Raw genomic sequence first — 12,485 nt, forward strand, 5'->3', positions numbered from 1 at the left:
GAGGATCTAGACACATTTCTGCTCTGCCCCAAGACTGTGAGATGGCCCCTGCATTGCTAAAAGTGAGAACAGAGTGTTCCAGGAACTGGTAACCGAGGGAGTGCTGCCCTTCTCCACTCGGGACCTGCCCTGGGAGGGAGTAGAGTATGTGGAGATTTACAGGATTAAAGCTAGGATCTGAAACAGAGAACTGGGGAGATTACAAGCTATGGGACAGGTTGAGGTCAATTCAAAATGGGAATGAAAGGTATCACAAGGCACGCGGAGGGTACCTTATCCCCTTCCACTCCTCTGGATAGCTTCAAGGGGCAGTGAGCAGTCCCAGATAGTTCAGGTTGAGTCACGGGGAGGGCAACTCCCTGCCAAATGGCGGCAATTAATTTTTCCCAGTTTAAACTCCATCCGGAGCTTTAGTTCAGGTAGGGCCCCAGAGACCAAGCTGAAATTGAAACAGATGGGCGGACGCCCCACCCTTCTCCATTGAGCCTTTCTGCATCTCTCCCCCTCAACCCTCCTGTTTTTTACCACGCTGCCTGCTTCTCCATGCCTACCTCCTCCTCCCCACGCTCTATCAGTCCACAGCCCCTTATCTTCTCAACCCAACCCAAACTACAACCCACCTCTTCCCTTTCCTCCTTCCCACTCCTTTCTCTTTCCATCCTCATACTCCACAGCCCTCTTATCTTCTCAACCAAACCTAAACAATTCCCCTCTTCCCCCCTCTTCCTTCCCACCCCTTTCTCCTCTCTTCTCTTTCCGTCCTCGCACTCCATAGTCCTCTTATCTTCTCAACCCAATCTAAACAGTTCACCTCTTCCCCCCCTCCTTCCCACCCCTTCCCTCCTCCCTCTCTTTCCGTGCTCTGCCCCAAGCCTGTGAGATGGGCCCTGCATTGCTCCCTTACCTTCTCAACTCCACCCAAGAAAAAGCAGTCCACCTCTTTCTCCTCCTCTTCACCACCCTCCCCGAGTCCACCTCTCCCCTCCTCGTCCTTCCCTCCAACCCCTTCACCCCAACCCTTTTCCCAGTAACCCTGCCCTCCCCTCCGCTCTCCCTCCCCCACCATCCCCAATTCCTGTGCACGTTGTCACAGTGCCCGCCCAAGCAGAGGGGAATGATAAAATCATTCTGTCCGCCTGCTTAATGGCATGAGACTTCAGCTACGATCTGTGGGCTGTTTTAAGATTCTGGCAGTTTTCCCCAAAGATTTTGTCCTCGCTCTGAGTCAGAACAGGCTGGAAACTCACAATCAATTTAATTGCTTCGGGAGTTTTGGAAGAAGTCCCACTGATTAAGTACTCGTCTCTATGCAGTGCAATGTAAAGTTTCAAACAATCTCACTCACCCTCAAACCAGGATCACCAACGGGGCCGGGAGGACCAGGAGGCCCAGGATGGCCTGGACTTCCCTGTAAAAGAACACAGTAAAGGCCAGTCTGAATCCAGCATCAAGACCGTAGTCGACAGAAAAATAATGGGGCCTCAAGTATTAGCAAGAGACAACAGACAACACTTCAGATATTCTCAGTGCAGACAAATCCAAACACCACACGTGTTAGTAATTCGACAAGTATGTAGTTAGAACTATGGTGAGAAAAATAAAGAAATAAATCTCAAATGCGTCCTGAGGGCTTTGGAGCATGTGACTTACAGGTGGACCTTCCATACCCGGGGGCCCCTCAACCAGCATTCCCTAGAATAAGAAAAAAATCACAATGAATAAATGTGAATTCAACAGACAGACCGTGCATTCAGTATCAGAATTACAGTGTCAGAATGGCGTGGTGCACTCGCGGGGGGGGGGGTACCCACAACAAGGAGACATGGGAACCCTCGACGCAGGAGGAAGATGGGGGTCAGATTAGACCTGGAATAATTAACTATTAACATATTAAACCTGGGGGAGAGACGCAGAGGGCAGATTAAACCCCATGGGGTGAGACGCAGAGGGCAGATTAAACCCCACGGGAGAGACACAGAGGGCAGATTAAACCCCATGGGTGAGACGCAGAGGGCAGATTAAACCCCACGGGGTGAGACACAGAGGGCAGATTAACCATACGGGAGAGACACAGAGGGCAGATTAACCATACGGGAGAGACACAGAGGGCAGATTAAACCCCATGGGTGAGATGCAGAGGGCAGATTAACCATACGGGAGAGACACAGAGGGCAGATTAAACCCCACGGGGTGAGACGCAGAGGGCAGATTAAACCCTGGGGAGAGACGCAGAGGGCAGATTAAACCCCACGGGGTGAGACGCAGAGGGCAGATTAAACCCCGGGGAGAGACGCAGAGGGCAGATTAAACCCCATGGGGTGAGACGCAGAGGGCAGATTAAACCCCACGGGGTGAGACACAGAGGGCAGATTAACCGTACGGGAGAAACGCAGAGGGCAGTTTAACCCACAGGGGAGAGATGCAGAGGGCAGATTAAACCCCACGGGGTGAGACACAGAGGGCAGATTAACCGTACGGGAGAAACGCAGAGGGCAGTTTAACCCACAGGGGAGAGATGCAGAGGGCAGATTAAACCCCACGGGAGAGACACAGAGGGCAGATTAACCGTACGGGAGAGACACAGAAGGCAGATTAAACCCCACAGGAGAGACGCAGAGGGCAGATTAAACCCCACGGGTGAGACACAGAGGGCAGATTAAACCCCACGGGTGAGACACAGAGGGCAGATTAACCCACAGGGGAGAGACGCAGAGGGCAGATTAAACCCCACGGGTGAGACACAGAGGGCAGATTAAACCCCACGGGTGAGACACAGAGGGCAGATTAACCCACAGGGGAGAGACACAGAGGGCAGATTAAACCCCACGGGTGAGACACAGAGGGCAGATTAACCCACAGGGGAGAGACGCAGATTAAACCCCACAGGAGAGACGCAGAGGGCAGATTAAACCCCACGGGTGAGACACACAGGGCAGATTAAACCCCACGGGAGAGACACAGAGGGCAGATTAACCGTACGGGAGAGACACAGAAGGCAGATTAAACCCCACAGGAGAGACGCAGAGGGCAGGTTAACCATACGGGAGAGACGCAGAGGGCAGATTAACCATACAGGAGAGACACAGAGGGCAGATTAACCATACGGGAGAGACGCAGAGGGCAGATTAAACCCCACAGGAGAGACGCAGAGGGCAGATTAAACCCCGGGGGAGATACACTCCGGACAGATCAACCCCTGGGTGAGAGACACTCCAGACAGATTAAACCCAGAGAGATATAATGGACTGTTCGAAGTTTTACGTGCACATTATACAGAGAGGTCCTTAAAGTGGTCGTGGGGACCTATTAAATGCTCCCAATGGCGTGTGCCTCAAATAGCCTCTGACAACCAAGCCCAGATCCTGGCCTTCATGTGGGGCTTAGCTACTGAGCCCTGCAGAACCATGTCTACTGTCTGGAAAAGGGGGGCAGCAGGCTACTGGCTCCTTAAAACCAGTCGCATCGGGCAGATGGGGCTCCTCATTCATGGTTGCAACTCATCCAGGAGAAGGAAAGCTCTGATCTCAGACCTCCGCTGCCTTGCAGCTGTACCCTCGCATGGGGAAGACCTCAGGACTAAAATCTGAAGCTGGAGTCCCGAAGGCAGTCCTACATTCTCAGTGCTGACTGCCAACTCCTGTGAGTCACTGTGAGACGCTGCGGGCACCAAACCGTATCGGTCTCTGCCGTTCCTTTGGGTTCGTCGTTTGCGTGGGGAGGGGGAGCCTGCCGTATGGGCAACAGCTCGCTCTCTGTACCGTACAGCCCAGGCTTGCATATCTAGACAGCTAGGTCACAACATCCATTATCAACTCTGACCGACGGAGGCCTCAGATGGAGGTACAGAGGGGAGTGCCAGTTTGTAAACGGGCAGAGCCCCTTTGTGTGCGAGAGAGATTATATAAATTCTGTTCCCTCACAGTATCCCATCCCTATGGTCCCCTCTGCATCCTCACAATGTTAATGCCATTCCCTCATTCTGTCAATGTCCAGGAAGGGTGAGGCTTGCACTCAGAAGACAGTTCAAGCCCCCGATCAATTTAATAATTCTTTACAGCTGCTTCTTTCAGTAAAGGCTGAGAGCTCCTTTGTCGAGAGAACAGTCTGCAGAAGCGCACGAGTCTCATGCCCGAGCAGAGCCCGAGTGAGTGGCTACCCGGGAGACCGACAGAGACTGACTGATGGCCAACAGGGCGGAAGGGTTTTGTTTTTCACTGCCGGGACTTTGCTCCATTACCACCTCCTTTCACCCAGGCCTGCTCATTTTGCCGTGACCCCATATTATCGTGCACTTGTCCCAGGACACTCAGTTCTCCACCTCCACAGGGACGTCCAAAGAGAATAGCATCTCATCTTCCTTCAAGCCTCTGGAATGAACATTAAACTTTCTAACTCCAGATTAGCTGCTCTCTCATTGTCTCTCGTTGCTTCCTTCCTCTCACTTCTACCAGACGCCCAGCTAGCAGTCAGACCTTATGTACAACATCAACTCTTCTCGGTTTAGGCTTGTTCTTACACTTCATTCCTCGCCCACCTCTGAAATCCGCACATCTTCCACTATTCTCATAATCCCGCCGAGCTGAAACATTGACTAGTTTGTCCTTCCACAGACCATAAGATACAGGAGTACAACTCGGCTACTTGACCCATTGTGTCTGCTCCACCACTCGATCATGCTTGATTGCTTTCAACCCCATTCTTCCACCTTCTCCCCATAACACTTAACTCCCTTTACCAGTCAAGAACCTATTGATCTCTGCCTTAAATGAACCCAATGGCCTGGCCTCCGCAACTTTCTGCTGCAACAGATTCACCACATACTGGCTGGGGAAACACCTTCTCAAGTCAATTCCAAAGCACATCCTTTAACTCTGAGGCTGTGCCCTGGGATCCTAGACTCTGCTACTAATGAGAGCATCCTCTCCATGTATACTCCAGGCCTCTCAGTATTCAGTAGGGTTCGATGAGATTCCCCCTCATTCACTTGAACTCCATCGAGTCTAGGCCCAGAGTCATCAAACAATGATTCATTATCTCCTTTGTTCCCAGGATCATTCCTGTGAACCTCCATTGGATCTTCCCAAAGCCAGCATATCCCTCCTTAGATATGGGGCCCAGAATTACTCACAGATGCTGCCTGACTGGCTGAGTTTTTTCCAACATTTGCTGTTTCATAGAACATGGAACAATATAGCAGATAACTAGCCCTTTGGCCCACTCTAAGATCAATCTAACCGTTCCTCCCTACAGAACCTTTCATTTCTATCATCCTCGGAAACACTTCCCAGTGCATTTTTTTATAAGCACAGAACTTGTGCCTCCGAGAGGGCCACAAACTTGCCACTGGGCTTGGAGGCCTGTGTGCCTCAGTGACCCGGAGAGCTGTGTTGGCTGGAGTCAGGGCTTTGTGCTTTGGCTCTTGGTAGGGTCACCCATGTCGAGCAGGTCAAAGGGTGGAGGCCAGACTAAGAGTGGTCCACCGGTCCTCCGGGTTCGGGGGTTCAGCTCAGGGCTAACAACCCCGATTGGTCAAAGAAAAATTGTTACGGAAACAGCAATGGAGAATCCCTCTATATCAGCCTGCGATGCTATGGACAGACAGAGATGAAGGACCTTCATTACTGCCTGAAACGGCAGCAGCGTTATGGGCAGTGAGGAAGCAGAACGTGTGGAAGAGAAGGGAAGGAACTGGTGGTAACAGTGGGATTTAAACCCATGCCTTCGTAGAAAGTGCCGAGTCAATCCAGTTCCTCACACCACACACAAAAACAACATGGGGTCACGAGGAGAATGTCCAGACTCCTGACAGACAGCGGTGGGAATTGAACCCCCTTCGATGGTCATTGGAACTCCAAAGCAATTGCACTGACCACTGGGCTACCGTGCCCCCCGCCATTCTTCCATATACTGTGATGCTGTCACGTTCCTATCCGTGTTTGTGTGTCCTTGCACTGTTACTCACTCTCCATATGTCCCCACGCTCCCCTGCATTTTACCCGGCCGCTCCTAGCTAACATGAAAATACACGCCAAGTGAACTTTGTAGGAAAGGGAATACTGGATTATAATCGCAGCTCAATATTAAAGGCTAACACTTCTGTTTCGGGAATGTTGCCATCTAGCTGGGTGGTAATGTTAAGGAAGGGCATGTCGGTGGGTGAATCTTGAGAGGTATCCCAGTATGCAGTGTCATGCTGGGTGTCTTTAACCAGTCTTGCTGAGTAACTCTGGGTTCTAGAGAAGGGTTAAAGGTCACAGTTCCAACCTCAGCGTTCAAGAGCAGGGACTGCTTGTCCCAGAAGGGGCAGCCGGTCTGACTGAAGCGAGCAGCAAACCCACCAGTCTCTGACTTGGGAACCCTGCCCTTCACCCTTCTTCTCACAGGGAATGGAACAATGAACCCTTTGACCATCCCACAAGCACACATCAGGCTCGTCAGCAGATGGCCGGTGTTGGGAAACGGAGTGCTGGCCACGTTAGTGGAGAGGTTTCATTAGCACAGCCTCACTATCAAGAGCTTACAGTGCAGATGTTCCAGTGTCTGTCCCCAGCAGATTTACACGGCGCAACCTCGCCAAGATATCCAAGCCACTCTCCGCCTGTTCAGAGGTCTCCAGCTACAGGTGCAGTCAGCCTTGGAGGTAGGGTAAAGGGGACACAAAAGGTCACCTCCCCGCAGTTTCCCAGCAGGCTCCAGTTTGCCTTGGGCACGGGGGCAGCAGGGATGGAACAAGAGAGTGTCTTGGGATGCAAAACCTCCAACACAACCTGTCACACTCCTTCAACACCAAACCCCAACTGCAGTCAGTGCAAGAGAAGAGCATTATAGCAAGTTTCAAAGCTCTCTATACACACTCACAGGTTCAATGATGGCTGGCTCTCCCTTCTGACCCTTCTCGCCTCTCAAAGCTCCGCCCTGGAAATTAAAAGAACAGAAATTTAACTTTAAATTCATATTAAAGAACTCAGGGATGGACACAGGTACAAGAAATAGCAGGAGGAGAAACGCAGCGTGTAAAGCTCCCTCTGCCCCAGTCCCATCAGACATTCCTTGACAGGACTTGATGGAGAGATACGGCCCTGCTTGGGTACTGTACTTGGGCACATGCCTGCGTGTTCTCCCCATGGCTCGGGAATGCACGATAAGCAGCTGTTTAGCTAACACTGATCTTGAGCTTGGAAAGCCATGGGACTGGGGGAGATGAGGACCCCCCACTCTGACGTCCTGCCTTGGCGCAGTGAGGATGTGTGGAAGAGGGAAGGGGTTTGAGGACGGCGCTTACGAAGGCAAGAAAGGCTAGGAAGAGATTTATCAGGAGGAGCAAGATCCTCCTAACCTACCCTGCCACGGTCATAGTCAGTAATGGCTGGCGAACCAGGGCCAAGATCTGCATTGGGGTCAGTAACATCATCATCATACTCGTAGTAAACATCGTATATGTCATAGTCATATGCGTCGGTATTATTTTCACTGATCAGTGTTACGTTGAATTTCTCTTCAGATGTTGTCCCTTGGCCAGGTACTGCTTCGCTGACAATCTCAATGGTGCTTTCAGAGCCTCCTTCGTATTCAGTGTCGTTAAGGCTGGGTACGTAGGTGTGGCTCGTCTTTGAACGGAAGAAAGAGAGATCACTAGTGAAAAACGACTGCACTAAGAAGTGATTGACAATTAATGAAACAAGATACACTGCCCCAGCCACTAAGTTTAAAATCTCCCGTCTCTCCCGCCTGTTGATTCAGATTTACTTATCACACGTACAGCACAGCAAACAGTGAAATGCACCGTTCGTGGTAACAACCAACACAGCCTAAGGATGTGCCCCACATTCTGCCTACTTAGCACGTCCACATGCTCAGCAGAACGACACAGAGCACAACAACGTAACAAAACAAGACCCTTTTCTCTCTCCCGCCCGCCCGTCCTCCCCGGGCGGCGCCCGAGCTGTGTTCTCCGTGGAGCTCGTATCTCAGATTTAGTTGTTCTTTTGAGTTACATTGTTTAAACTTTTGGGTTTTCAGTGTTATGATGTCCATAGGAAGGGTTAAATATTATACAATTTTTGCCCTGTAGTTATAAAAACAAAGGAAGTCGGATTGTTTAAAACCCCAAAACAAAATACTACACACTCTCCAAAGATGCTAACTGACTTGCCAAGTACCTTGCACAATTCCAGTTGAAGACACGAGACCTTCAAGAGCAGAATGTAGATATTGCTGCCAACACTGGCATTTACCACCCGCCTAAGACTGGCCACCCCGTCAACTCCAGCAGCCGACTTGGCGAAGGTGCTTCCACAGGGCCGTAGGATCTGGAGGTCATGACTCTCTAACACGGGTTGGAGATAAACGTGTGTCTGGCTGGGCCACTGCAGTGGATGCACCAGTCGGGGAGCCCAGATTTCCTCGGGTAAGGTTAATGAGCTTGTTCCAACAAGCACACCACACCATGATGAATTTTGCTAACTATAGTAGCTTGGTGCAGGCTGTTGTCTTCTGAACTGCCCTTCTCTCTGAATTAGTGATCCAGAAGGCAGGACAGCTCAGAGGACGACAGTTTAACCAATACACCACCGTTCCCACTACTATGCAACCTTTCGGAGCTGGAGCCCAAAAGACATAACGTGCACCCACACAAGTGACAGAGGCTCTCAACGGGCCACAGGAAAGGTCCGGGCTGTAAGATCCTGGTGCAATCAGCAGCGGAAGCAACGAGGAGGAAAGAGAAGCCAGGACTGTTGCTGGTCATAACGCGGGGGGCTGTGGCCATTAATGTTAGGGGTGAAGTGTCAGGAGAGGAGCAAGCCACCCAGCCCCTCTACCCAGTCCCAGCGCTTAAACCAATCTGCTTCCAACTCCCTCTGCATAACCTGGTTATGAGCTAACAGACTGTTATCGGCCCAAGCACTGAAATTTTCCATTGCCTCCCATTCTCAGCAGCAGGTAAAGAGAATTCCTGATTTCCATCCTCTCTGTGTGAAGAGATGCTTCCTAACACAGCGACACACTAGAGGAAGTAGCTTCCCCACCACAGTCATCACAAATACATTGGATCACCCCTTATTGTACACTCAGGCGCACAGCACAGTGAGACTTAGTGGACTTGTCTCCTAACTCAGAATCATTGTCATGGAGTCACAATGGACTGTTTCTATAGCCCAGAAATTCAGCCCACCGCATACATGCTGGCCGTCAAATACCCATCTATACTGGTCTGATGTGCCAGCACCTCGTTCGTAGTCTTCACTATCCTGCCAATTCAAATACTTTTTAATGCTGTGAAGCACAGGCTACAGGCAGGGCGTTCCCGATTTCCCCCCTTGCTCTTCACTTTAAACCTCCGCCCTCTGCTCTTAGATAGCTCCAGCATAGGGCAAAGCTTCTCACTACCTACCCTATCAATGGCCCTCGTAATTCTACATACCTCGACCAGATGCTTCAGCGTCACTCCCTGCCCCCCAACACCGACGTCCCGCCCGTACCCCAGCATCCTCTGTTCCAAAGTAAACCAGTCCAGCCTACCCAGTAACTGAAGCATTCCATCCCAGGCAGCCAAAATGCTTTGTCCTCCTGTTGGTTGTAATGTTAACGTGCCCTATCTGAGCCTAGAAATGAGAAGCAGGGGCTGGGAAGGGTGGGAGGGAACCTGGTGATGAGAGGCACAGATAGAGACGATACCTGGTATCTCTCGCCTGCGATTGAAATGCCTAACACAAGAGGGTGTACATCAAATGTGAGAGGGCAAGTTCAAAAGATGAGCGGGGCAAGTTCCCCCCCCCCACAGAGCATGGTGGGTGCAGGGAATGGAGGGATATGGACGTTGCACAGGTAGAAAGGATTAGTTTCGCTAGGGAATTACTGGAGTCATTAGTTCAGCCAGCTCCTTTGTTGTTACTGTTCTATGTTCAGAGCCTGTGCACAACTGTTACTGCACAGGATCAGGTTTGACAGTCAAGACAGCAGGTAACAGAAGCTCAGGGAGAAGGTTACCAGGGGGCCGACTGGCACGTGTCAAGTCCAGAGCACAGGAATGACTAATATCTTCAGGAGTTCAGAAAAGGACACGGGTCAAAAGACAGGGCCTGACGTCCATACGTGGGATCAAAAGCGTGGAGAGTTTGATACTCAACCTCGTTATCAAATCCTTGCCCTGAAGTCACGAGACCGTCCTCTTTGTCCAAATTACTGTCTGTGATTGTCAACATTGGGTAATAATATTCATCGCCGTAGCTATCATAGTAGCCTGTTTCCACAATGGGGTATTCTGCAGGGGTGGTTTCACGGACAGTCGGCGTGGTTTCCTCAATCACCTCCTCCATCCTTTCGGTCACAGTCACCTATTAATTAATAATTTAGAAACGTTATTGGAACGCCATTCTGCTCTGTTCCATTTTTCTCTGTGCCGCGCTGCTGTGCACCCCAGCGCCCTAATCCTCACCGTCCCTGGGCCGCACTGTCCCAGTCCCATTTGCCCTTTGCCCTTGAGAACCCCCTCATATACCCACTGCCTCACTGTCCCCATATCCTATCACATTAGCCCACTCCACCAAGTTTCCCATGTGTCCTCCAGTACTCTGTCTCCAGTACTCTACCCCACCTGTCTCGGTATCATACTACCCTGGACCTTACTGGCCCAGTGCTCCTGAGCTCCAGTCTCCCAGTGACTGCTCCCCACTGTCCTTGTTCTTTGGTGTCCTGTGCCTGCCCCCATTACCCCAGTCCTTGTCTGCCCAGCTCCCTCACTGGACCCTTCCAGAGTGCCCCAAGACCACGTCGCCAACAACATGCACTTCCCGATTATCCTTCTGCCCCAGCTTCACCCCTCTGCCCCAATCCCCTAATAGCCCAACCCGATCTACAGCCATGTGCCACAGCCCCTCATTGGCCCACTGTCCTGGTTCCATTGTGACCAATTACCAAAAGCCCATTTAGAACAGCACCCTGATTCCCAAACACCTAAATCTTCCTTGTCCCATTGCAAACATGTCCTAACCTCAGCACCTACATACCCAATACCCCATGATCCACCACCCCATTAGGACATTAACCTCATGCCTCACTCTCTACTTCCCCATTGGCCTTCTGAACTGGGATGCTCCAGTTGCCATGGTACGCTCACAAAGGATTGGACCCACGTGTGGAGGAACGGTGGGATCCGCAGGGAAGACAGGAACAAGAAGTTAAACATTGGAATCTTTACTCAGAGAGTGGTAGCTGTGTGGAACGAGCTTCCAGCAGAAGTGGTTGAGGCAAGTTCAATGTTGTCATTTAAAGTTAAATTGGACAATTATATGGACAGGAAAGGAATGGAGGGTTATGGACTGAGTGCAGGTCGGTGGGACTAGGCGAGAGTAAGAGTCCGGCACGGACTAGAAGGGTCGAGATGGCCTGTTTCCGTGCTGTAATTGTTATATGGTTATATGGAATCGGAATTGAAGAAACGACTGAGGGACACCACAAGAATTCATCCTCTCTGACACGGTGACCCCACTAAGGCACCGACTGAGAGTCCTCTTTAAATAATCATAGAGGGCAGGAGACTCGACAAGGTTAAACCAAAAACACAAGGGCTTAACAACTCTAGTTAAGAAAACGATTAGTAAGTACGGCTGCCCAAGAACCCGAGAAGCTCAGTTCTCTATGGCAAGCCACAGGGATCATGGCACTATTCCCCCAAAGCCCCCGTTACCACACTGCTTTGTGCTCCATTTCCCGTTACCCCATTGACCCATCACCTTTCTGTCCTTGCGTTCCATTTTCCCAGCATCCCTGTGCCCAAAGCCCCATAATTCCACGGCCCCACTGTCCAAAATCCAGAACTTACTTCTTGATCTGGCAGTTCGGTGATAGGACCGTTGATCTGTTCTCCGTACTCCGGCAACTTTTCAGAGGGCTTATCGGTATAGTCATCTGGGAATTCTTCATAATAAGGATATTCGTAATAGTAATTATCCTCCGTGGGCTGCAGAGAAAACACAATGTCACTTAGGGACTTGTCGACTGAGGAGTCTGGACTCTTATCCCCTCAGGCTGGCCAGCTTGACGAGAAGGGGTACGGGAGAAGGGGAGAGAGCGGAGTCTGCAACGGGTGAGGTGAGCGTGAGCAGAGTTTGTGAAACTGGACTGGCAAAAGTGAAGCAGCTTATCAAACCCCACAAGCCCAGCCTGACTTCATCTGCCGTGGTCTTCATGTCATCTTATTCCTTTAAAACCTTCACTTTACTAAGCTGTTCTGATTTTTATCTAGCCCTGGGCTGAATCATAATCTCCTGAACCTGGACCTAAGAATTTCCAAGCTCCAAAACTGTACACATCCAGCAGGATAGAATGTATTGGAAGGCAAGAGATGGATGTGAGGAACACCTTGAATATATCTGCCTCTTAGTGTGCGCGATTAACGAGGAGAGGGCACACCATGCTCGTCCCGCGGAATGCTCCAATTAATCCAGACAACCACAGGCAGCCACCGGACAAGGGCAGAGATTTGC

At 50.8% G+C, this 12,485-nt stretch overlaps 1 protein-coding gene across 2 annotated transcripts in view; it reads right to left on the minus strand.

The window, feature by feature from the left end:
* The window catches only part of col5a1 (procollagen, type V, alpha 1), a 325,186-nt gene that overhangs the window by 119,280 nt on the left and 193,421 nt on the right, over positions 1-12,485 (minus strand). For both annotated transcript variants that reach the window (XM_063073758.1, XM_063073757.1), the window contains exons 6-11: positions 11,822-11,959; positions 10,128-10,334; positions 7,341-7,607; positions 6,859-6,915; positions 1,651-1,692; positions 1,346-1,408 (exon numbers count right to left, since the gene is read on the minus strand). In XM_063073758.1, the coding sequence (XP_062929828.1) occupies positions 1,346-1,408; positions 1,651-1,692; positions 6,859-6,915; positions 7,341-7,607; positions 10,128-10,334; positions 11,822-11,959 (774 nt within the window). The remainder of the gene's footprint in view (positions 1-1,345; positions 1,409-1,650; positions 1,693-6,858; positions 6,916-7,340; positions 7,608-10,127; positions 10,335-11,821; positions 11,960-12,485) is intronic.

Source organism: Mobula hypostoma, chromosome 21, assembly GCF_963921235.1.
Source record: "Mobula hypostoma chromosome 21, sMobHyp1.1, whole genome shotgun sequence".
NCBI classification, from domain to species: Eukaryota; Metazoa; Chordata; class Chondrichthyes; order Myliobatiformes; family Myliobatidae; genus Mobula; species Mobula hypostoma.